The following is a 27,495-nucleotide window of genomic DNA, read 5'->3' as shown; positions in this document are numbered from 1 at the left end:
ACGATTAATTCGTCAAAATTTGAAAACAACGGGTCGCAAACCGAGTAGCGCCCTCTATTTTGGGTCGATCGGTTCAAGACGCTTCGAAGCAACATAATATTTCATAGAATTGAATGAAAACTGTGTTTCGAGTTTTGGCACAGACAGAACGGCTACGAAAGTAAAACAAAAGTGCCGGTGGGATTTGAAGAATTACACCCAGTTGATTGTGTTTTCTTTCCTTTTTTTTATGGACGTATTAAAGTCAACGATTAGGAAAGGCCTCGACAAGCACGCACCCTTCTTGTGCGCCATTTTCTGCATTTCGGGCGCCACGGCGATGAGGATGAATAATTACTTCGGTCAATAACATCGTTTTACATTCAATTACTGCAAGGACGAAAGGCGGGTCGCCTCGTCGTGGTCGGAGAAGAGTATAAAGGGATGCCGGGGGGGCCCCGGAGGGAGCCCTCTCCCAGGTAAATGAACGCTTTATGACGGGGGTGGGGGGGTGGGGGGGTTATCAGCGCAAAGCCCCCAAACACCCACGCAAAAAACTGTCGCCCTCCAAGCGTTGAGCCCAGCTCCAAATTACAGCTTTGCACGCCTCCAATCGTAAACTTATGTTAGCATCAGGCTATTAAACCCTTACATATTTTTCATTTTCCACGCACACATACAGTTGAATGTTCCGGATCATTTCCCGACAGACCCGTGATAATTCTCAATCTAAAATGCGGCTGCCGCGATCAAATCTTTTGAGAAACAATTCAACTATTTGTCAAATAATCAGATAATAACTGCTCTTAGTTTGTTTTTATGGCTAATATTTTACTGTTGTTTTGGAGAGATGGATTTTAATCCTAAAAACTGCATATGTTGGGAATGAGCGCATGGCATCAATTTGGTGTATAAAATTTAATAGAAATGACTAGCAAACGCTATTACAATTAGCAAGCTAGTGATTAACATTTCAGGTCCAAAAATGCTAACTGCCGTTCAGATGGCTCATAAATGACGATGTAGACACATTTCACGTGTAACGATATCTTCAAAATCACTTACAGATGTCATTCTGTCATTTTTTGGGGGGCTAAATTTATCAGTGGCCCGAGGCTGCCTCCATCTGCAAACACGGTTCTGGGCTGAACCTTTTTCCTGGGGGGTCCCGGCAGAGCTTCACGACAGAAATTTTGCGTCGACTTGTTTTTTTTTTTAAGTCAACATAGCAGAGTTCGTTGACCCCCCCCATGAAATTATGAACTACAGATCTTATCAAACTCCTGCTTGTCTGGCATTGAGAAATGAATACTTTAATAATACACACATAATGTACATTCGTAACTTAGACTCTTTCACCGAGATTCGCCCATGACCTTTCAAAGACGCATGTTTCTAAAAACCCGCGCATATGTGCAGGAAACAAGACATTTATTCCATTATTTCAAACTCCCTCACAATATATATGATATATATATATATATATGATAGAATGATAGATAAATAAAATGATAGAACAATAGAACAATAGATAAAACGATAGCTAGAACGATAGAATGATGGATAAAACAATAGATTGATAGATGGATCGATAGATAGATAAAACTATAGATCGATAGTAAAAATGATAGATAAAACAATAGAACGATTGATATATAAAACAATAGATAGAACGATAGATACAACGCTAGAATGATAGAACGATAGATAGAACAATAGATAGATAAAACAATTGATAGAACGATAGGAAGATAGATAAAAAGATAGGAGGATAAGATGATAGAACGATAGATAGACCGATAGATTGCTAGAAAACGATGGATAAAACAATAGATAAAATGATAGAACAATAGATAGAATGACAAAATGATAGAAAAAACAGATGGATAAAACAATAGATCGATAGATAAAACTATAGATAGAATGATAGAATGATAGCTAGATCGACAGATCGATCGATCGATAGATGGATATACACACATTTATGGAATGTGACCCAATGTAACTTTTTGAAATTTGGAATTTTGTATATTTCGGGTTTCATTTCCAAGTATAAGAATGACTTTTTGGGTAAGGGCTGAAGTCACGGCTTATTTTATCTCAGTTTTCCTTTTCATTCCAACAGCATAAACGAGCTTCCTTGACTCAACCCACCGCCCCGTTAAGCTCCACCTCCAGGACACAGACACACCTGCGGCATTCCCATGAACACCGAGGTCCTGCCCCCCCCCTCTCAAGACCTCGCGCCAGCGATCCATCACGTGCGCGACACCCTCGTCAGCTGCATGTAGACAGCTCGCTTTCCAAAGAATAGGTTATGGATCTTGAAAAATGGAGGGGATGGAAGACAGAAGACCGACTTGAGTCCGTCACGGCCGTCCCGAGAATCAATTACAGTCACTCACATTTGAAAAATGGACGAGTGTGGTCAGTCATGCCCGCGGATATAAAGTTATGGGTGGGGTCCACCAGTCATGCCCGCAGATATAAAGTTGCATATACTGTGCTTGTGTTCCTTTTGTAATTATGACTGTAGCCCTTTAAGAGCGGAGGGGGCGGTGTCAGGTCAACTTGGAAGTAGAAGTAGGTTCAGCAGCAACTCGTTGTTAAGGACCGTGTGCTTCCGTGTTTAACATTTTTTTTAAGAAGACATCAGGGTGTGGGTCACTGCACTGGATCGGTTTTCATGTTCGCTGAGAGTGTGCGACAAGTGCGCAATTGCGCAGTGGCGCAGCTGGGAGAGAAAATTGGGCAAGACTATGCCAAAATAAGCGACGTCTTTCAATGTCTAGGTATTTCTACTCGTAACAAATTTTACGCGCGTGATTTTTCGTGCTCGACTTTAGATTTGCGAGTGCGATGGAGCACGGGCACATTCGCGCCCGTCAATTCAAAGTGACTGTAATTATCCTTGTCTTGCACGGGTAGGGTTAGAAACGTCATCTCCACACGAGTTCCTTGGCCTGTGTGGAAGGTAGCGACACCCAAGTGGGGAGTTTGTAGTTGTGTGTGAAATGTGTGTGGGAGTTTTTGTTAAAAGTTGAGTTGACTCTTTGACTGCTTCACCATGTTTGCTTTGGACTCTGTGCTCCACTATTTGACCAGAGTCAGTCGATCTCAGCGCTCAACTGGGTTTGTATTCCGTAAGCATTTCTTTCATGTACTCAGGACCTAAATCATTTAGTGATTTATAGATCAGAAGGAGAACTTTAAAATCTATTCGAAAGATGACTGGAAGCCAGCGCAAGAATTTAAGGATTGGAGTTATATGCTTTGTTTTGGTCAGAACGCGAGCTGCAGCATTCTGAATGAGCTGCTTTTTTTGGGAGTCCAGTCAGAAGACCATTACAATAGTCAAGTCTACTTGAGATAAGCTTTTCCTGGTCTGCTTGACACATACTTCCCTCTAGATTTGTTCTTCAGATGGTAGAAGGCAGTTTTTGGGATTGATTTGATATGATTGTTGAAAGTCAGGTCGGAATCAATCAGAACACCAAGGTTTCGGACTTGGTCTTTGGTTTTTAAAGATAGGGAGTCCAGGTGTTTACTAAGGGCAATTCTCTTTTCTTTTTTCGATAGAGTTTGATTTACTTTTGTGCTAGAATCGCAAGGGTGTCAAACTCGCTGCTTTGCCGAGGCACCCGCGGCGGCAATGCAAGCCGGCGATCAGGATGAGGGATTCCAAAGCGCACCGGCAGGAACCCGACCGGCGGAAACGCGGCCGTCGGGGCCTCTTTCTGCCCGTCACATACCGTTGGGGCTTTCCTCGTCGATGGTCACTATCGTGGCGGGGGGGCCGGGCCGGGACAGTTTGCACTCTGTCAAAGGCAGGGAAAAAAAAAAAAAAAAAAGTCAGATTTACTCTCTGGAAAAGGAAACAGTAAAAATTGAAAACTGGGTTTTTGATCTTAGCACGTAAAATACTGGTTTTCACGTAATAACCTAAATATTACACAACTCTTCTGACTATAGGCGCCAGTATGTTGTGTTGAATAAGCATTACGAATAATATCGTGTTAGTACAGAAAAAAATCTCCAGGTTGAACTGCATATTAAAGACAAAACAGAGATACTAATTGTAGTAATAAGGTAACTAAACATGTGACAGATTCTTGTTTTGGGCTATTGTTTTCTTTTTTTTGATAGCAGGTGGCATGGACAGTGGAAGCAGAAAAGCAGGGCGGTCGAAGCGGTGGCAAATTACACATCTAAAATGCGGCTGCCGTGATCAAATCTTTTTTAGAAACAATTCAACTATTTGTCAAATAATCGGATAATAATCACTCTTCCTCCCTGCTATTAGTTTGTTTCTACGGCTAACATTTTACTGTTGTTTCAGAGAGATGGATTTTAATCCTAAAACTGCATATGTTGGGAATGAGTGTATGGCATCAATTTGGTGTATACAATTTAAGAGGAACGACTAGCAAACGCTATTACAATTAGCAAGCTAGTCATTACCGTTTTAGGTCCAAAAATGCTAACTACCGTTCAGATGGCTCATAAATGACGACATAAACACATTTCACGTGTAACGGTATCTTAAAAATCCGGTTCAACTGTATATTAAAGACAAAACAGGCATACTAATTGTAGTAATAAGGTAACAAAACATGTGACAGATTATCATTTTGAGTTATTTTTTTTGATAGCAGGTGCCATGGACAGTGGAAGCAGAAAAGCAGGGCGGTCGAAGCGGTGGCAAAATACACAGCGTCGCAGATGGAGGTTCACGCCGGGCGAGATGCGACAAGCTCACGGGACGCAGGTAATGAGAGAGGGCGCCAGATGGGGCGGCAGGGAGGTAAGCCGATGAAGGGGGGGGGGGGGGTTGTCTTTCAGTGGAAGGGGGGGGGGGGGGATGACACAGGGAGGAAACTAAAACAACAACCCTCTTACCCTCGTATTGCCAGTCTGGAGAAGTTAGTAGAGCCCGAGAGAAGTGGAGCAGAGGCATGAAAGAAAAGCATTAAACAGTTGGGGGGGGGGCGGGGGGGGTAAGAAAAAGGTCATTATAACGATCAGCACTTATTAGAGCACTGGAAAAAAAAAAAAAAAAAAAAAAAAAGAGGCGAGACATTGGAGAAATGCATTATGGGTTCGCATTAACTTCTGCTGCCAGGCTTGATATTACCCAGCGCGAGATGGAGGCTGCATTACAAACATGAATCAATTCAAACACTGAAGCTCGCTCAGTAATTGATGTTCCTTTTGGATCTGCGGGTGTGTACAACATACATCCATCTATTTTCTAGAGAGGGTCTCGGGTGGGCTGGAGCCTATCCCGGCTGAATTTGGGCGAGCGGGGATTGTCCAAAAGCCACTTGGAATACTGTAGGTACGGAAAATCTATATATAATATACTTTCAAGTTTTATCCCTCCGTTATGGTTTAAACACAAACGTAGATAATACCATCCGTATTGGAGTATCATAATTTCTCGAGTATAATGCGCCCTGAAGTATAATACGCTCCCACAAAGTTGGGAAAATCCTTCTACCAATTTTGTTAGGTTTGTACTTGTATTGTTTTTAAAAAAGAAAATGTATGTCCAACAATCATTAATAATCATTGCTAAGAAAAAAAAATAGAGAGAGAGAGAGAAATTGTGTTAGCATTGGCATTATGCTAGCAGGCTAAAGGCCCAGCTATGTGGTTGCCTTAAATACACGACATGATATTCTGTTTGATGATGAGTTAGACAGAAAACAAAAGTGTTTTTTTAAGTGTTTCAATATGTGTAATTTGTAATACCATAATTTCTTGAGTATAATGCGCCCTGAAGTATAATAAAAAATATAATTTAAAAAAAAAAAAGAGGAAAACCCTTCTACCAATGTACAATGCGCACCACCAATTTGCCACTACCCATATGCTCAGAATATTAGGAATGATCTGTATTTATATTTTGCTAGGTTGGTACTTGTATTGTTTAAAAAAAAATGTCCATACAAATCATTAATAATAATCATTGCTAAGAAAAAAATAGAGAGAGATTCCAACCGTGTGTTAGCATTATGCTAGAATACACATGATATTCTGTTTGATGATGAGTTTGACAGAAAACAAATGTATTTTTTGAAGAGGGTTTAAATGTGTAATTTGTAATACCATAATTTCTCGAGTATAATGTGCCCTGAAGTATAATACGCACCCCCAAAGATGAGCTAAAAAAAAAAAAAAAAAAGGAAAATCCTTCTACCAATGTACAATGCGCACCACCAATTTGCTGCTACCCATATGCTCAGAATATTAGAAGCGATCTGCATTTATATTTTGTTGGGTTTGTACTTGTATTGTTTTTCCCTCCCCAAAAAAACTGTCCGTACAACAAGCATTAATAATAATGTGCACGTGCTGATGTAATATAATCTCGGTACAGGCGACAGGACACGCATTGTGTTTCTGTTTCGTTTTTGTACTCAGGTAAAAGCAATAAAAGCACTACTGTGGCAGCATTGTTTTCACACCATGTTGGCACATTTTGGTTTTAAAGAACTATGTTGAAGCAAGGGGAGGAGTTTCATTTCGATCAAATTGGTGTTTTGCTGCAGTGTTGTTGCATTTCAGTGTCAAGAAAGTTCTGTATGTTGGAGATCGGGTGTTTCATTCAGACCAAAACAGCACCGTATTTTCCAGACAGCGTGTAACCCCCCTCTACACTAGATGCGCCGGACCATAGGCCGCAGGTATATACCGTAGGTACTGGAACGTTGTGAAAGAAGATATTCACAGTGAAAAGAGGCGTACCTAGTTTCCAAACTGACTGTAACATCGCAGTTAAACGTCTCAAACACAACGGAAAACTCGTTTGTTTTTATTCCTCCTCCTCCTGTTACGACACCAGTTCCTCCACCCTAGCGTCAATTGACAATTTAGTCCACAAAGAACAGAACAGAACACAACAAAAAGGTTTATTACATAATTTGAACATGTGGGGGGGGGGGGCGTTTTGAGGAATCGAATCCCTTGCAAAATGCCGTCAGACGGTCTCCTCTTACATGACGCCGTGTCATCAGAGAGGTCCGAGGCAGTCAAGCAGCGCGTCAGTGACACTGCGTTAAGAGTCAGTCTAAGGTTTCGCATGGACCTGCCGACGAGCAACGGCCGCGCACCTGTTCCGGGCCCCGGACCGAGCGGCGCTGTCACATGAAATATGCATGCCGAACTTATTTTGATCAAGAACAAGTCCGTGCTGTCGGCGCAAAGACGCGCGTGCCACCTAGCCAACAAACAGCAATAAAACGCAGGCCCGATATGTTTTTTTTTCGTTTTTTTTTTCATCCACGACCGATGAGGTGAATCTAAATTCCGCTCCACTTTCTCGGTTTAAAACCCGCGCAGGTCGTTCCTCAAGGGCACTCCCCGCGCGGCCCACCTGGGGGTTCCTAAAAATAATTAGTCTGCGGAAATGAAAGCGGAAGCGAGTCTCCCGTAATGGGCGCAAATTGAACCGACTAAGTGGATAACGGTCGTCGGCGGCTGAGGAATAAACAAGAGCCTGCATCGAAACGCGAGCATGCAAATATGCCGCGAGAATAGTCTCCGCGAGGTAGACGGAGCGAGGGTAGGAAAAGTTACTTTGTGCCGGTGTAAGCCTGTGTATTGGAAATATCGTTTACTTCAAACATGGACTTTGGTATATGACATGGACAGGATCTAATATTTGTTCATAAAAAGTCATCTGTTCATTCATCCAGCCATCCAGCATTGCCATTGCCCCCTCTAAAAATATAACGACACGCCACCAGTAAAATATGTTGACAATGCCCAGTGGCAACACATACCGTAATTTCCGGCCGACAAGCCGCAACTTTTTCCACATGCTTTCAAACCCTGCGGATTATGCGGTGACGTGGCTAATTTGGGCATTTTTTTTTCTAACGGCCACATTGGGGCACTCGAGCGGAAAAGGTAAGAGTGAGACCGAGTGACTTTTACCAGAATGTTTCTTTTTAAACTGCTAAGCTGCGTTAGCGTTAGCGCCACGCTAGCGTGTTGCTGCCGTCTCTCCGTGATTTTTACCGGAATGTTTTTGTTTTTTAACTGCGAACTAGGGTGAGTGTTAGCGCCACGCTAGCATGTTGCTGCCGTGTCTTCGTGATTTTTACCGGAATGTTTTTGTTTTTTAACTGCTAACCAGGGTGAGTGTTAGCGCCACGTTAGCGTGTTGCTGCCGTGTCTCTTTGATATTTACTGGTATGTTTTTTTTTTATATATATAAAACCAGCCCTGTTAGCGCCACGCTAGCGTGTTGCTGCCGCGTCTCAGTGATTTAGATATATTTTTTTTGTTTTTGTTTTTTAACCGGCTCTGTTAGCGCTGTGCTACCGTCTTGCTACCGTGTAGATGCCGCGGCTGTTTGTGCTGCCGTGTTGTTGCTATGTTAAGCTAAGGTAAGTTATTAAAACTTTGGAAACTCTTTCTGTGTACCGTCTTTCTTTGTAACTATCTTGTGTTTTAATGTGGGCACTTACACAGGTGCAGCTTATGTATGTAGCGAATGGTATTTCCCTTACAAATGTACTGGGTGAGGCTTATAAGCAGGTGCGCTCTGTAGGCCGGAAATTACGGTATACATTATGTATTTGTCATGAGAACATTCCATCCGTGTTGTCGTGACATGTCGTGTTGTGTTGAGATCATCTTGCCAGTTAACTACCTGCCTGTCTACTTTTCTATCAGCCATCCATCATCCATTAAAAACATGTCAGAATGCCTCTAAAAATACTTTTCTATACTGCTGATAACGTGATGAAAGTCGACTTAAAGTCGATTTCTCGATGACGTCGCTGATATTTTCTCAGCCGGGCGTAGCTGGTTGTCCCTGACCTTTTCTGGGGGATATGAATTGGTTTGGCAAAATATGTATTCTGACAGACTCGCACTAAAAAAAAAAAAGATTGAAAATATTACTAACCAGTTCACTGAATGTAGCTCTATCGAGTCATTTTTAGTGATCTGAACTGAGACAAAATCCCATCATCTTAGCATTTCCTTTAGGACCCACTAAAATGATCAGGCAGGAATTATTTCAACATTTTCTTCGTGAGCGCGCACGTTTATTCTCTTGGCTTCCGAGCGCACTGCCGTCTATTTGCGTTCACCACCTTGTCTTCAAAATAAATGTAAATATCATTCAACGGAGACGAGACTTCACCCGTGGACGCTCATTTTGGCTCGGCATCAGATTGTAAAAGTGTCACACGCGGAAATCGTGTATATGATTTTTTTTTTTTTTTAAGAGCCACATTTTCATTTCTAAAATTTCATTTTGAGATTTTATTGCTGAAAGGGAGCTTTAATGCAAAGAAATAACTCTTCTAAACGGCAAATGGAAACATAAGTGCCCTTGTGAAAATACAGAAAATATCAAAGTCATTTCCACCCGAGGAATTGTGCGGCTTTACTTATGAAATAACGGCCGCTTTTCCTCACAAAACATCAAATAAATGGAGGTGAGCGATAAATTTGAAAACTCGGTGAAATCAAATGCGGAAATATATTTCCCTCAAATGCCATGACGCTCGATAAAAGGATGGTGCATACATCCATCCATTTTTTTTGCCGCTTATCCTCACGAGGGTGGCGGGAGTGCTGGAGCTTATCCCGGTTGTCAACAGGCATGAGGCGGGGTACACCCTGAACTGGTTGCCAGCCAATCGCAGGGCACCTGGAGACAAACAGTCGCACTCACAATCACACCTATGGGCAATTTAGAATGTCCAATTAACGGTGTGTGTTTTTGGGATGCGGGAGGAAACCGGAGTGCCCGGAGAAAACCCACAGACACCAACATGAGAACATGCAAACTCCACACAGGCAGGGCCGGGATCGAACCGGGGTGCTCAGAAATGCGAGGCCAACCGTTTACCAGTTGTTCCGCCGTCCCGCCCCCATTGAAAACAAACAAAAAAAAAAAAAAACTAGCAAAGTCCTCGTAAGGTACCCTGTGGACCTTCATCCGGCGCAACGAGGCGGTGGCAAGATGACTTCTGCTCAGTGACATTTCTTTGTTTTTTTTCTTCCTAAAATACTAAAACTTTCCCCTCGCCCTCACCATTCACTTTGTGTCTTTTCCTGTGGCTTCAACTGGAAAAAAATAATTAAAAAAAAATGTAAGCAAGCGATAAATCAAAACCCTTCCCCCCGGGGGAGTGCTGAAGTTAAAAGACAACAAGGTTAACAAGTATTGTTGTCGGGGCGGGGAGGAGTGGGGGGGGGGGGGTCATCGTTGCGATCAAAAAACAAAAAAGATATAAAAATGAATACACTTTGAATTGAAAACATCTTCACTTCATTAATGAACTATTTGTTTCCACTTGTGTATTTTTTATTTTTTTAGTTTAGCTGTGCTCGTGCAAATATACGAAATGATATTTCCCCAGGTTAGGGAATTTTTCTGATGTTTTTCATTTTCAGCTCTTTAAAAAATAAAAATAATATACTACTGACATCAAATTTTGCGGTCTATTTTGACCACGCTTGGACAACTGAAATCAATGAAAACTTTTTTTTTTTTTTTTTTTTAATCGTGCAATTTTGATAAAAATGGGATTCATTCTAAACTCATTACATCAATTATTAGATTTTGAACAAGGGAGCAATTTCTTGTCATATTGTCAGACTCCGAAAAAGGCATTTAATGGCTGACTGGACTCCAGGGGGAGCAAAAAAAAAAAAAAAACGTCATCCCTCGCCATATCACGGGTCATATACTTTAGAAATCTGTTTTTTACCCAGTTTACTGCAAAGCAATAAGTGCGAGCCAGGACTGAAGACTAAAAAGCAAAAGAGTGCCCCGAGCTTGGAAATATTTCACGCTTAAAAAAATAAAATAAAACATGCAACGCGTCTACGGGTGAACAGAAACGATGAAGTAAATATTTTGATCTTACTGAATATACCCGTACCACCGCAACTTAGTACAAATTGCCCTTTCACGGCTGCTGGTGCGGTTTCGATTACTTTATTGAACAAATGGTAACGAAATAAGCCCAAGCGCATTCGTACACGAGCTAGCACACAGAAATAGCGCTGGGTCACGAGACATGCAGAGTGGCTAAGGGTTTAGCCCATTAATAGCCAGCCAACTCTACACTAATGTCACGAACCGCCGGTGCGGGGGCGGACCCAAATGCAGGACTTCGAGGCAGGGGCAAAATGTTCGATGTGGTTTATTCCGGAAAATGGGTCACAGACAGTCCAACAAGGCAGAGGCACAGAAACGTTAGGCGAGGTGGGATCCAAAAGACAGGCAGCAAGGTCCGATGATTACGGGGCAAACTACCAAACTCAACAGGACAGGATCAAACAAAACGGCACATAGTCGCTGTGACTAGGGTTACTCTAACTTACACGTAGAAGCAGAGAGTCCCACAAGCAGTGAATGCAACTTAGTAATGCAAGGCAACGAACTGGCAAATTCCAGTGACAAAAACTCCAAGTTAAATGCCTGTCTAATGACAGTCCGAATGTGAAACAGCTGTGACCTGTGACGGGCGTCACCACCCAGACCCGTGGCCTGGCCACGCCCCTCTTGGCAGTGGCCACGCCTCCCAAATCACTCAGCAGGCCAGACCCAGCCTTTTAAAACCACACGGATACGACAGTACTGTATACCGTGAGAATTTGACAAAAATAATACCCGCACCTCACATGCATGTATTGTATTGGTATTATCCATAAAGCTTTAAACTATGCATAAATAATGAAAAATAATTATACTTCACAGATTCTGTGACAGTAATAAATAAGAGAGTACTATATTATCTGTAAGTTATGAAAAAGATGTATGGATAAAATTAACTTTCTGAGCGTGTTTGGGCAAAATTGAATTTTAAGTGTTAAAAAGCTCAAATGAATATATATATATATATATATATATACATACAATTTTTATTTTATTTATTTTTTTTTAATCAATGACCGGGATTGATGTTAGTTAAAAACTAAGCAGTTAAAAGAAGCAGAAATCCCACAAATAAGCTAAAAGCAGAGTAACATTGGACAAAATATGAGTTTTACAAAATGGTGTTAATAATATGCCAGCTACCTCACCAGCAGATTTTGAAGCAGAAGAAAACAAAAATGGAGATTGACCAGGATGGCCAACTGCCAACTCATTATACTGTTTACGGTAAACAGCCATAAATATCCATATGCAGCCGGAAACACCTCTGCCCTTTCGGATAAGTAATGCATCACATCGAGTGGAAATATTTCAAACCGGAAAGCAGTCCGGAGGATACGGACAGGATCCGGTTGAAGTGATGTGGGTGGAGGTTAACGACAGGACTAATCCTCACATTGGCGGGTGGGAAATAATTCATTATAATATAATAATAATAGTAAATCATTTCAATTTCCCTGTTGGACTTCGAGGAAATCGCACAGATTGAAGCGGGGAAGGGTCCAGACAGACGCGGCCTGGCAGAGGAAAGCCAGACGGGCTCCAGTGGTCCAGACTGTGTGCCAGGCATTGGCTGCTCGTGGGCAGATGGCGGGTCAGAGCGAACAAGCAATGTGTGTTATGTATATTGAAGGCGGGGGTGTGTGTGTGTGTGTGTTGTATAATCATAGCCTCACACTGCGAAGTACTCGTGTTATTCCAGGTACCCTCCATTAGTCTTTTTCGCTTTTATTTTTCTGAATCCCGAAGACAGATGGGGCTGAAATCCAATCTATTATCATCATAAATAGGACAGAAAACTTCCTTTTTAATTGGTTTTTTAGTTGGGGGGGGGGGGGGTCCATCCTTCCAGTGTTTAATTGAACAACCAACTAGGCAACGGTGCGGGGGCGGACCAAAATGCAGGACTCCAAGACGAGGACATGATGTCAGACGATTTTATTTCGGAAGCGGGTCGACGCCAAAAAGCAGTCGAAAAACGCGAGGCTAGGCGGGAACCAAAAAGACATTCAGCAAGGTCCCATGACTATGGGGCAAACTAACAATCTTAACAGGACGGTGATAAACCACAGGGCCCAGCGTCGCTGTGACGAGGGTAGATCAACACTACACTTTCTCTCAGTGGTGGAGAATCCAACTGGCACTGAAAGCAACACACTGACACGAGGCAAGGAACTGGCAACACCCGTGGCAAAACTCCAAACTTCGATACATGGTCTAATTAGAGTCCACATGGAAAACAGCTGTGGCCGGTGACAGGTGTCAGAGGTGACCCCGCCCAGGGCGGTGGCCAGGCCACGCCCCTCTTGTCCGTGGTGCAGCCGTGCTCGTGACACAAACAGAAGGGTTGAGAAGTGTTCTCTTAATTATTCCATCGATTAAATCAAGTAATGGAATAAAAATGGATTTTTCATGATTAATCACAAACGTGCCAGTGCAGGTATTACCTTTGTCCACCGAGGGTCTCCATCCTCAGGTTCTACTGCAGGATTCGTGACTGACTGAAACTGGCTTCGAAGGGCGGGGCCTGGCCTGGTGAGTGACGTGGACGCCAACAAGGAAAGCGTCGCGCTAGCTAGCCGAGCTTGGTCCATCACAAACTCGCGTACGAATGCGCTTCACGCGACAATTTGGCTAGTTTCAATATTAAGCAAAGTTTCTCCTCACATGGCTTGGAAGAGAGGCTGGGTGAAGATTTGCTATTTAGCAGTTGCTATTTAATTCGGCGTTTAAGGTTGCCGTGTGTTTTTCGTGGCCCAACATGTGCTTTTCCAATCTTTCAGTCCTTTATTTGAAGGCAGACACAGAATCTGTTATTGCGGCAGCAGCAGGATTTGCACTGTTCGTAGTGATAAGCGAAACTAGATATTGTTTGACGAGATAAATTATCTTCGTAGCCTTGTCTGTCTGTTTGAGGAGGACCAAGAATCCAATCCGACTTAAAAAGAGATACTTGAGTCTGTTCCTTTTTAACATTAGGTCATTTGGTGGAAAAATACTGTTCTTTATGATATTTTTTTTTATTCATAATAACAGGTGGAGATTTGAATTTGCCAGGTTAAACCACTTAACTCCTGCGTCAAAGGGGTCGACGGGTCAGGAGAAGGCCGGCGGTTGCTCTGACGGCCGATCATCGCTAATGGCCACAGATTAAAATTAGTTTGTTTTGGTCTTATTCTGTGCACATAAATTATATTTATATGTATGTTACTCTAACATGTCCATCCATCCATTTTCTACCACTTTTCTGGGTCGGGTCACGGGGGAAGTAGCTTCAGCAAGGATACCGAGACTTCCCTTTCCCCAGCCACTTCTTCCAGCTCTTCCAGGGGGATCCCGAGGCGTTCCCAAGACAGCCGAGAGACATAATCCCTCCAGCGTGTCCTGGGTCGTCCCGGGATCTCTTTCCGGTGGAACACCTCACCAGGGAGGCAGCTGGATCAGATGCCCCAGCCGCCTCATCTGGCTCCTCTCAATGCGGAGGAGTAGTAGTGTTTATCTTCCCTTTTCTCTCTCACTATATATATATATCCATCCAGCAATTTCTACCGCTTTTCCAGATCAGGTCTCGGGGGAAGTAGCTTCAGCAAAGGATACCCAGACTTCCCTTTCCCCAGCCACTTCTTCCAGGTTTTCCGGAGGGATCAAGAGGCATTTGCAGGACATACGAGAGACAGTCTCTCCAGCGCGTCCTGGGTCGTCCTCTGGGTCACTTTCCGGTGGAACACCTCACCAGGGAGGCATCCAGATCAGATGCCCCAGCCGCCTCATCTGGCTCCTCTCGATGCAGAGGAGTAGCGGCTGAGCCCCTACCGGATGACTGATCTTCTCACCCTATCTCTAAGGGAGATCCCGGACACCCTGCGGAAGAAACTCATTTGGCCCCCTTGTATCCGGGATCTTGTTCTTTCGGTCATGACCCACAGCTCGTGCCCATAAGTGAGGGTAGGAACGTAGATCGACTGGCAAATTGAGAGCTTCGCCTTTCGACTGAGCTCCCTCTTTACCACAACGGAGCGATACAAAGTTCGCATCACTGCAGATCCGTCTGTCGATCTCCTGTTCCATTCTTCCCTTTCTCGTGAACAAGACCCCAAGATACTTGAACCCCCCCACTTGGGGCAGGATCTCATCCCCGACCCGGAGAGGGCATGCCACCCTTTTCGGACTCAAGACCACGATTTCTAATTTACAGGTGCTGATTCTCATCCCAGCCTCTTTACACTCTGCTGCAAACCGCTCCAGTGACTAACGTGATTTATGTAACGTGTGTATTATCTATGTGGCCGTTGGAGTATCAATTATGGATGTGAAGTTGTTACCCAACGTCTCCATTCCCAGTGTTTATAGTTTAGGTCTAACAGTCGCCTCGATCAACTTTTAGCCTTTCATAAGTGGATTTTAGGGCAAATATTTAGTTTTGTGCGTGTAGGCTCAAGCGCTTATCCTCGACAAAGCGTTTCTCAAACAACCCAGAATGAGATGCCTGTGGGAGGTAAAAATGAAACAAGAGGGCTGGAGGTGTTCATTGCGGTGTTTTATTCACTTGTAAACAAAACGGTTAATCTATTACGGCACATTTTATGAGTTATCTACCATCAATTGAGCTGCGACAATGCACGTTTTGAAGTGCCACTGGGAACGGGTTGCACTGACTCTATTCAGAAAGTACTCTCTTGAATCCGAGCCCTGGAACGAGCATAATTAACGCCAGTCTTAACATACGGAAGACAGATATTCGACGTTAAAATAACACGTCCGATTGACATAAATTCAATATATTGTGAGTTTTCTTTACAAATTATTTTCTGAAATAGTCGATTGCATTGCAGCGCACCGCAAAGGGACGCTGCGTAAATCGGTAGCAGTGCCATTAGCGGAGGCTTTGTGATGACATTACCACAAACGGTCGACCTGGTCAGCGTAGGAGCGGCGTGCCTCAGGAGTCATATTTAAGTACGTCACGCTTGCTTACTTTTTATACAACCCCCAAGACAGAAGTCTCACTTCATCTCTTATGGGAGTCACAGAAATCTGTCCCTAGCGTAGAGAATAGATTTAGTGCAATTTACACTTACTCCACACTCACTGATAACATGCATTAGATGTACCGATTTCCACAGGCTAAACGTGTTGGGGTTTTGTTTGTTTTGTGATGCGTCAAGGAAGACAGGGTTGCGACCTGAACTTCACAACCTTCTCACCGTCCGTACCAGCTGGTGACAGACGTCTGCGTGGTGAACTAGTGGTTCCCCATGTCCGCTTCCTCGCAATTCTGCGGTTCTGGGTTTGGATTTCGGCGTTGGTCTCGCGGGACTTGCATATCGCCGGTGCGATCGCGCGGGTTTTCAGGGATCCGGCTTCCTACCGCATTCTAGAAACATGATAGTTTTGGCTCACCGCGCTCCGCAGCCGAATCAGACTGGCATGGTCCGTCGCAATAAGATATGATATGTCGATAGTATACCATTTATTAGATCATACAGGTCCAAATAATCAAAACCCATCAATAGAATACACACAGACCTACAGAGTCCTCTCATTTTGTTGAAACGGCAACAGATAACAAAGAGAAGATCTCGTACGGGGAGGCATCTAATCGTTCGGCGCTTCCTCACTCCAGAGCAAAATTGCACGGATCGATGCACAGATAGACGGCGCTGCACTGTTTTGTTTTGGATCGAGATTCCGCCCGCACGAAGAAGCCTCTTTGTCTCGCCGCCCGCCGACCATTACCGGACGAGTCTTGGGGGATCCTCGCTGTAATTGCCTGTAGGTGCTTTTTCTTAAGGGTTAAATTGGGAGCATGCGTCAGAAGCGACCGTGAGGAAGGGGAAGAAAGGGCCGCGTGGTAATATCGATGAGAACATCAGACGGATCGAGGTGGACATTAATTCCTGCGGTACCGTCACAGATCATAGAGGAACGCCGGGGGGTTGGGGGTGGGGGTGGGGGTGGGGGTGTTTGTATTCAACTTTAGACGCCTGCTGATTCACAGGCCATCTTCGCCTTTCATGGAGATTAAGGGTGGCAATCATAGTTCCCACAACCACACGCACGATAACACACTGAGAAGCTCCAAGCTGGGCCAATTGGTACAAAAAGCCCTGCAAGCTCAGAGCCCAGTCTAAGTAAGAGCACCCCCCTCCCCTCATCCTCCGTCGTGCACTGCGGTGGAGCCTGATTACAACCCACTGGCGGACAGATTAAACCCTGTCCGCTGTCAATCCACCGCCCCCCCAAAGGCTGCTACGCAACTGCTGTAGCCAGATACGGGCGGCACATCTGGCCTTTAATCAGAAAATCCCCAAAATAGACAATCATTGCGGGTCAGAATGAAGGTGCAGAGACAGGACGGCGAGATGGTGGTCACGTGTCTGGAGTCTCTATAGGAATACCGAGTAATCCACACCCTACGCATTCAAAGACGTAAATCCCACTGTGTGTTTGCATGTAGATTAAGCATTTTGAGGGATTTCGGGGTGTATGTATGGGCTCTTTGCATGTGGCCACCGCACTCTGGATTGATGTTTGACCTTCCGTGGGCATTTGTTGAACGAGCCGGCGCGGCGTCGGCACTCGTGCTGGGATCAATGGGCGGACAAGAGGTGCAAGAGAACGGTTTAAAGATGGCACACTCCGCGCTATAATACTCGACTACGAATGAAATTATAGCAGCAAATTCAAGTGAAAATATGAAGCGACGGTATGCGACAAAGAGTGGCTGAACGTATGATTGTTGAGATCTCACATTTGTGTGTTTGCCGTGGACTCGTCTTCTTCTTTCGGCTTGTCCCGTCAGGGGTCGCCACAGCGTGTCGTCTTTTTTCATCTAAGGCTGTCTCATGTACTCCCTCACAACATCCATCTTTGGTCTTTTGCCTGGCAGCTCCATACTCAGCACCCTTCAACCAACATACTCACTCTCTCGCCTCTGGAGATGTCCAAACCATGGAAGTCTGCTCTCTCTAACCTTGTCTCCAAAAGATCCAACTTCGGCTGTCCCTCTAATGAGGTCATTTCTAATCTTATCCAACCTGCTCACTCCGACCGAGAACCTCAACATCTTCATTTATGCCAGCTCCATTTCTGCTTCCTGTTGTTTCTTCAGTGCCGCCGTCTCTAATCCGTACATCACGGCCGGCCTACCACTGTTCTATAAACTTTGCCCTTCATCCTCGCGGAGACTCTTCTGTCACATAAACACCAGACACCTTCCGCCAACTGTTCCTCCCCGCTTGGGCCCGTTTCTTCACTTCCTGACCACACTCTCCATTGCTCTGTGTTGTTGACCCCAAGTATTTGAAGCCATCCACCCTCGCCATCTCTTCTCCCTGGAGCTTCACTCTTCCCCCTCCTCCCCTCTCATTCACGCACATATATTCTGTTTTACTTCGGCTAATCCTCACTCCTCTCCTTTCTCCATTTTTCTAACTATTCCTCCACCTGTTCCCTGCAGATCACATTATCATCTACGAACATCGTGGTCCAAGGGGAATCCAGTCTAACCTCGTCTGTCAGCCTATCCATTACTCTGCGCTCCACTATTCGACCTGAGTCTGTCGATCTCAGAGGTCTACAAAACTCAATAGTCCAAAAAGTTGTCATGCTATAAACTTTCATTTGAATGTAGTAATATAATATTTGCGGAAAAATCACTGTTTGCGGGCTCGGACCCTATCATCGCCGGGAAAAGTTGAGGTCCACCGGATCGCATAGTTTTCACACACAATGAAATAGTGAATGTTTCATCCCACCATGACTACTTTTCAGTTTTCCGGTGCAGATCGAAAACTTGCTCATACAATAAAATGTCGAAGTTTTTGTCACACGCAATAATCATCTTTTCATTTCTCACAAAAACAGCATGGCCGGCGTTTGACAAGAGATTCTGATCTTACCGTCGGTGTCCTGGCCCCAGACGGCGTTTAGCGAAGACAGGATGGCCATTCCTGTTGCCAGCCATCTGATAAACCACCGGCCCCGTCGCATCTTCTGTCAAGCCTTATTGCCTGCCAACCTGGTGGAGGGGGAAAGAGGGAGATTTTTTTTATTTTTTTTTTTTCCCCATTTGAGTCTCATCACAAATACCCTTGGGAAACATGCTCCCCACCACCACAAAAAAAAAAACTCTCCATCAGTGGGCTGTCACTTTTAGTTTGAAGCACAGTGAACAGAGAGAAGACGCGGGGAGTTTGGGATAAACCTACACCATTAGTTCCGCCTCAATTTTAATACATCTTGGGCATTCGTCTCTTGCGAGGCTTTCCCCGCAGCATTTTTTAGTTGGTTGACTCCGTGAAGTTACCCGGTAAAATCTTAATTGGCGCTCAATCGTAATTGCGTCGAAATCACAAATAAAATAATGAAAGGGAAATTGAATATACAAGTGAGTTTTCCCTCTTACGTAAGAAACGTTAGCTATGTTCCCCCCCCCCCCACACACACACACACTTTGATGACATTTAATATATCTCTAAAGTTACAAAAGGTGCTTTATTAAAAATATTTTTGACACTATTTCCTATGGGAGCATTTGTTTTAAATATAAACAAATACATGCTGGAACTAACAGTGTTGAATCTTACAAGGCGCCATTGCGGTTCTAAATAAATCATTAAAAACCATTCTGCACAATCCATTTAAAAGTCATTTTAACAAGTCACTACCGACTTTTCAGATTGGTTGTTTTTTGGGTCATTACATCGCTACGTATCGTTTACATTTTTTTTATTTAAATGGGCTGTTCTTGTAAAGCAAAACAAATCAAATTTATTTGTATAGCGCATTTATTACACATGATTAAAGTCATTTGAAAACAAAGAGATAAAACATTTAAGACAGGATTAAAACAATCAAAATGAACAAACACCATATTAAAAAAAAGACAATTAAAACCGCATATAGTGCAAGTAATATGATCTAAAAGTGGATATATTCTAAAAAGCATGAGAAAATAAAGAAGAGTTTTAGAACTCTGAGCTGATTTTGCTCCTGTCCACATGGAAAAAAAAAAAAAAAAAAACAAAAACAATTGAGTGAACAATTGGAAATTAAATAAATAAACTTCGGATAATATTTGAGATGAGATTGTGAGCCAGGTCTTCTCTCAAGTCCAAGATCTGTCCCTCTAACTTTCAATTGAATGAATTTGGCATAAATTCCCCACAAGTCCAGGATGTGAGATGTCACGCTGTTCAATCTGCTCAAACTTTACAGCCCCTCAAACCTTCCCCGCAACTTTGCCCGGGCGAGTTCACAGCGGGCAGAGCTAATTCTCCCGGCGGAAACTGACAGCGCGTGAATCAGCGGGCCCGTGATGACGCCGTGATCGACCTTAAGTGCAGCACTCAGGGGAGCGCTGCACACCACTTCCCGCGATGAACCTGCCTTGTTACCCGCGACAGACGCGAGTCGACAGGGCCGGACGGGGCTCGGCACTCGGAAGCCTAACAATGCAACAAACCGGGACCGCAAAGTGTAACAGGCTTCTACATAAAGCATTATCACATCATAATGTGGTGTTAAGGAGAATAATTCAACAGGCTGAGGCTCGTTAGCTAAAGACGAGACATTATGGAAAATGTATTTTCCAGTTGTACCAGATGATTGAATTTGTAGAAGATTGGGGGTTACCTCTGCGGTCTACATTTAGCTTCCAGCGATGGAGACCACCAAGGATTGAATCATTGCCAACTAAATTTAGCTTCTCACTGGCGCAACAATGCTAACACAGAAATTAAATAAAATGTCAATAGAATACAGCCGTACACTTGAAAATGTACAGGTGTGGTCAGTCATGCCCGCGGATATCAAGATACGGGTGTGCCCCAACCGGCCATGCCTGCAGATATAAAGTTGCGGGTGTGTGTTCTGTTTGTAATTTTGAGTGGTACCCCTTTGAGAGCAGAGGGGGGCGGTGTCAGGTAAACTAGGAGGCTGTGGTCCACTGGGCTGGATCGGTTTTCATGTGCGCTGGGGGTGTGCGACAAGTGCGCAAGACTACGCAAAATAAGCGAAGTCTTTCAACGTCTATGTATTTCTACTCCTAACAAATTTCACGCGCGTGATTTTTCATACTCGACTGCAGATTTGCGAGTGGGAAGGCGCGCGGGCGCATTCGCGCCTGTCAAATCACAGCGACTTGCGTACATTCGAATGACATCACTAAAGGCTCCGTCACACCATGACGTTCTGGTCAACGTTCTCTGAACATTTCAATCGTTCTATTTTTCAGCGTTCTCAAACGAGGATGACACATCTGGCGTGTAATTAACGTGTGTCTAACGCATGATTAACGTGTGTCTAACGCACAAGAAGCATGTAACAGCGACCAAATAAGATACCCCTAAAAACCATTAGCGTGTGCTAACGAATCACTGGCGCGCAACGAGCGATTTGTCAACGTTAGACGAGCGTGTTGAGCGTGTGACTAAACCGGTAAATAACGACAGAATAGCGTTTTGCTGGCGTGTAATTTTTACAGTGGAACGGGAAGGAAAACGTTGGAAATTTCATAGTCACTTCAGTTGTTCTCGTGAGTTTGAACAGTCAGCATCACGCCGCCTAGACGAAAAAAAGGTGGGGTGCGGACTTCAGCAACTAGCGCTGCAAGTAAGAATGCAACGCATCGGTTTATATACCCATATGCTTGGACGTTCGGGAAACGCTCGAATGACACTCAATGGACGCCAAAGGACGTTCGTTTGACTTTAGTACACGCTGTGCGCTTGGGGATTGTTCAGTGGTCGTTGACAGGTCGCCAGTGAGTCGTTCACTGCAAAGCAAACGATTAAGTAACAACCAAGTAACGCTAGAGTAACGACTGACTACCGATAGCCAAACGCGTGCAACGCTCGGCGAACGTTAGTAAAACGTTTCACAAACGTTCTGCAGCGTTTAAAATTAAACGTTGACGAACGCTGACCTCGGTGAGTACTTTTGTGCCTGTTCAAAACTTTTTTTCCCGGACCGGCGTTCTCCGCCGATTCCCAGCGATCATTGACGTTCACTAGCGTTCAAACAACGCTCTTCTGGCGCTATCCCGGCGACCATGGGCGACTAGCAACGTTTCCTCAAATGCTATAGAACGCTGAGGAGAACGTCATGGTGTGACGGGGCCTTAAAACACAAGTTATATAGCTAAAGTGGAAAAATACACGAATAATTACGTTGGAATTTTTCACTTTGGTTAGTGGACTACTTCTACTTTTCTCCACTTTTAGTTCATGATATCAATTTGTCTTCATTGAATATTTCTGAATAAAGCAAAGGTTGGTTGGTTGGTTGCCTCGGCACATACTCCAGATAAGCAACTCGGTCATGTGCTTCAGTGGTAAAAACAAAAACATCAAGAAAGACATCAAGAAAAATCACAGTGACTGTGACCGGCGTCCAAGGTACAGGTATCATATCCGGTGTAAAGTGTACCAAGGGTAGAACACATTCAGTGTGTACGAGTACACCGTGTAACACTTGATACTCCCGACCAGGCAACGTTTGCGGTAAAAGCCATCGCCGCTGTTGCGACGACGTCGCTACGCGTCGGATTATCCGGATGCGTCAATCTGCAACAGGCGCGTAGACGTGCACGCCGAATTCAAGACCGGATAAATCTCATCTGTGGCACTTTGCCAGGAAGGCGATGCGAAAGAAAGCTGAACGCAACATATGAAGTCTGGGCATTGAATATTAATCAATCAATTAATTTAGCCTGTTCCTACTTTGGAACCGACCTAGACCAGTCATGACCCTGAACCCCCCCCCCACCCACCCACCCATCACTCTAATCAATACACTCTAATTAATTGACAAGCAAAGTATGAGAGGTCACACCTTGAACAAATTCCTGAGAGATTAATTTGGAGTGATCAAATCAAGCTGACCACCATCTTGGAACGGATCTCTCTCCGGGGGGGGGGGGGGGGGGGGGACGTCTGAGCAAACAAAAACTCTGGTCATTTCCAATAAAACGCCCGCCGACTGAAGCCGAACAGCGGGTACTGCGGGATGCCGAATGTCGCACTCAAAAAGATCCATCGAGGGAAAGCCGACGTGTCACCCGCCAAGAACAACAAGGGTACTTTCGCCCTTGTCTGTCTCATCTTTGTGCTTTCTTGACGGCACGCCTCACTCCCGGAAGTTCTGCCTTTTCTTTTCCGGAGAGCGGGCGATAATTTGTGAAATCAGGCTTCATAGCAAATGCTCGGCCCGGGACAACATGGAACGACTGGCAACAACAACACTGTAACGTTCAAAATCCTTCATCCTGGTCTTACATTGGCAACAATTGATAACGTCCGTCATGAGAGGTCCGTAAAAGGAGGCGTTTTGTTTGTTGAGGAAAGGTGCTTTGGGTGTTCTTCCCGTTCCATGACCGCTGACGCCCATAAGTGACGGTTTCCTGTCGACCCGTGAAAAGACTGCAATGTGTCTAACTGCCCGTTGGATACCAATAAAACCTGTGGATGGTTCCTGAATGAGGAATCATTAGGTACCATAAAACCCATGATGGATAGTCCCAAAACGAGGACTGGCCAATCACCATGAATCGATTTATTGATTATAACGCCTTCTGTTGACGAGTCAATTATTTGTGTTATGTCTAGCTCTGCCCCATAAATCCCTGATAATCCCAAAATACTGATTTCTTTCACAGTTCATCAATCTTTTTAGCCGCTTATCCTCACAAGGGTCGCGGGAGTGCTGGACCCTATCCCCGCTGCCAACGGGCAGGGGGCAGAGTACACCCCGAACCGGTTGCCGGCCAATCGCAGGGCACATCGAGACAACTAGCCGCACTCACAATCACACCTAGGGGCTATTTAGTGTGTCCAATTAATGTTGCATATTTTTGGGATGAGGGAGGAAATTTTGTTTTGACAGATCAAAAGAAGCAAGTGCATCTAACGCCGCTCTTTCGCTATGGCAATACCCAACGGAGGGTTTCAAAACGAGGGATGCCCAACGAATCAATAAAGTGATCGTGAATTTTTCAGTTCACAAATCAAAAGAGGGCAAAAAAAATAAAAAATAATAATCTTTAGGTACCGTAAAAACCCAACAGAAGCTTCCGAAACGCGGCGTCCCAGTCATGTTGCATCAATCGATTGATCATTCGCTTTTATAGTGACCAATCAAAAGAAGATAGCGCGTCTCAGACTGCCTTTGAGCAACCGTAAAACCTGCCGTCGATTCCAAAACGTGGTTTGTCAATTGATAACTTTTGATGAACGGACTTCAAGTTTTGTTTTTACGAGTCTAATTGTCTCGAGTCTCTACTCTGGCCCTTGAGGTGCAGTTAAAAACACTTCTTCCTCGTAGCTCCTCCCACTAGCGCGATGAACACGTTCGCTGCTGTCAAGCGAATCCTTTCTATAGATATTTTCTGAAGCTATGTTATCGCTACTTTATGCTGAAAGTTAGAACCGCAAGATTTATCCATCTCAAACATCCATATTTTCCAGTTGACTTCAAAAACCGCAGCCCTGTGCAATCCCCAGCGTCTTCGGATCTCCTCTTCGTCACGCCGTGTCAGTGTCAGGTATAATAGTTCAGATTTAATGAAAGCAGAACCGGAGAGCTTTCTGACCGACCACTGAAGGCAAATTACTTTAAGTGGTCCACGAGTCATATCGTAAAAAAAAAAAAAAAAAAAAAAAGAAATAAAGGTCAATATTTTCAATACTTGCTGGCTGACCATCAACAGTCACTTATCAAAGTTGAAGTTATTTTCTTGTTTTTGCACATTTTTTTTTAACACTGTGTGGTTAGCTCGTTTATACATTTGCATATCATCAGGGGAAAACACAGGACAAAGACCAGGTACCTTCCCCGTGGCGTCCCGCGAGGGGGGTCTCCACCCGGGGAGCCTTACGAAGCACGGTCAAGTCACTCGGACTCGCGCCCTTTTCCCTGTGGCTTTGATTCGATCACCTGTACCGCCTCCCAACGGGGGTTTCCACAAGACCTGCTCCGGCCAGACCCGATATTCAAAAGGGACTCCAAGCCTTCGTTTGCAGTTTCTGCCACAGCGCCCCCCTTCTACCTTCGTATCTATGTCCCTGTCATCCTTTGCTCCCGACATTCTCTCGTCATCTTCTTCTTCTTCTCTTCGTAGGACGACGGAGCCTGCCACGTGCGAGTCTCGCGCTTCCGAGGACCATCCTCAGGCGCCTCAACAACAACAATCACCAGAAGCCTGAGAACTAGTTGCATTTCAAGTAGAACTCTACTTCCTGTTTTCGTTCTTCCATTACCGTCGCCTGGATGCAACTCAACCAACAAATTTGACGCTAACAAAATCTTATAATTGGGATATTCTGCGAGTCTCGAAATGTTTGACAAAACCGGGTTACTCGATGAAATGCCAGACTGTAGCATTAGCGTCTTGCTAGCTTGCCGCAAATGTTCCCCTATCAGTTTTTCAATAGCGCTTGTCCTCATCAGGTTCCCAAAAACATTCACATCAATGGAAATTTTTACATCCTCAATGGATGAGTAATCGACGCAGACCCCCAAAAAGATTAATGAAATATTTTGATCATTTTTCCACTCCACTGTTTAAAGCACAACTGATAATTTGCTGTGCCTTAACAAGCCCCCCGCCCCACCCAAAAAAAAAAAAAAATCTATTATATAATTGAAACATCCCATCCAGTGTGACAGTTTTAATCAGCCAGCGTCAAGACTGCAGGCTGCAGAGGATGACATTTAAACTAGCAAAGGCTTCGAGTTTCAGGTGCTAAAGGGTCCGGTCTGCCTGTGACTCATCAGGAGAAATGAACCAAGCGTGCGAGTGCTAATAATCCCGTAAAATATAAAAATATGTCCACGGTCTTTATTGGCTACTTATAGCTAAATGCTGAAGGTCCTAATTCTAAACTAATGAAGAAGCCATCTTAAATTATTAATATGACATCCACGGGCAGCCCGATTTGATGGATCGTTCTTTGGGCAAATTTAAAAAAAAAAAAAAAAAAATTCATCCACTTGTTTCAGTCTGGTCTGACAAATACCAGTGGTTCAAAAAAATATATATATATATAATTGCAAGGTATTTGGTAATTGCTCGCCAAACGGTGATAAGCATTCATACCGACTCGCAGACAGCCATTTTCAAACGGTAACGATAATAACACCTTTGCCGTAGTGGAATAAAAATCAAAGCGTCGGGGACTTTTTCGGCGGGGGTAAAACAACCCTCGGCTGCGTAAGCGACAGGTGCGGCAATAAAAGCGACTCGTTTAAGTCGGAGGAGAGAAACGAGCATTTTCAAGAGGCCCGACATCCTCATCGGTCTCACGAGCAACATCCCGCCGCCTCCTTAATGCACGTAATAGAATATAGAAGCTGCATCAACGGCCCATCGCCGTTATTATATGTCAGGTTATCGGAGTGAGCCACTCGGAAATGACCGAGCGCGCCGAGCCGTGGAAGATCGCAGATAACGACTTTATATCGCAATGTTTGCCCTGACGTTGGAAAAACTAAAAAAAAAAAAAAAAAAAAAAATGCTGATTTTGACCAAAATGTTCAAAAAAATGTAAACTGAAGCGTCATGAGAGTCATGCAAAAGCTCAAAACAGTTCCAGAAAATCTTACAAATGTCGCTTTCTCTTAGGCTTTTATTTTGGTGGAACGAGGCATCAGAAAGAATAACTCATACTTTGGCCAAAATCAAAAAATAAAATCAGCCGATGTACACCACGCTCTCAATTGTAATTGCACTTCGTTTTTGTAGTTCCTCTTGCTTAACTCTGGAAACCCCGTCGTGTGATCCATAACCAAAACCAGGTCAGGTATTTTTGTAATATCCGAAGATCAAAAAAATCAATTCATAGACTGTCAGAATGTACAAAGTAAAGAATGTTTTGATTACCACCACCAGTAAGCATAACGGTTAAATTCTTTTTACAATCGCTTGATAGCTATGAAAGTAAAGAGAGAGAGAGATAGATAGATAGATAGATAGATAGATAGATAGATAGATAGATAGATAGCTAGATAGATAGATAGATAGAGATAGATAGATAGATAGATAGATGATAGATAGATAGATAGATAGATAGATAGATAGATAGATAGATAGATAGATAGATAGATAGATAGATAGATAGATAGATAGATAGATAGATAGATAGATAGATAGATAGATAGATAGCTAGCTAGATAGCTAGATAGATAGATAGATAGCTAGATAGCCTGTTAGCATTAACATTGTGCTAGCAGGGTAAAGGCTCAAATATGTGGTTGCCTCGATAGATGTGGTCCACAGAGTACCTCACTAGTTTTCTTTTGGATTAATGGTTTAAAAGGGGGGCGGCGCGGTGGATCAGCTGGTAAAGCGTTGACCTCACAGTTCTGAGGACTCGGGTTCGAACCCGGCCCCCGGCCTGTGTGGAGTTTGCATGTTCTCCTGCGTGGGTTTTTTCCGAGCCCTCCAGTTTCCTCCCACATCCCAAAAACATGCGACATTAACTGGACACTCTAAATTGCCCCTAGGTGTGATTTTGAGTCCGGCAGTTTGTCTCGTTGTGTCCTGCGATCGGCTGGCAACCAGTTCAGGGTGTACCCCGCCTCCTGCCCGTCGACAGCTGGGATCG

General features: G+C 44.1%; 1 protein-coding gene across 1 annotated transcript in view; it reads right to left on the bottom strand.

Moving 5' to 3' along the window:
• The window catches only part of LOC133509551 (protocadherin-15-like), a 284,180-nt gene that overhangs the window by 176,033 nt on the left and 80,652 nt on the right, over positions 1 to 27,495 (bottom strand). The window contains exons 3-4 of the mRNA XM_061836682.1: positions 18,793 to 18,911; positions 3,732 to 3,797 (exon numbers count right to left, since the gene is read on the bottom strand). Coding sequence (XP_061692666.1) covers positions 3,732 to 3,797; positions 18,793 to 18,883 — 157 coding nt within the window. The 5' untranslated portion in view covers positions 18,884 to 18,911. The remainder of the gene's footprint in view (positions 1 to 3,731; positions 3,798 to 18,792; positions 18,912 to 27,495) is intronic.

Source organism: Syngnathoides biaculeatus, chromosome 12 (genome assembly GCF_019802595.1).
Source record: "Syngnathoides biaculeatus isolate LvHL_M chromosome 12, ASM1980259v1, whole genome shotgun sequence".
Lineage (NCBI taxonomy): Eukaryota > Metazoa > Chordata > Actinopteri > Syngnathiformes > Syngnathidae > Syngnathoides > Syngnathoides biaculeatus.
This window is presented reverse-complemented; position numbering and strand designations above follow the sequence as displayed.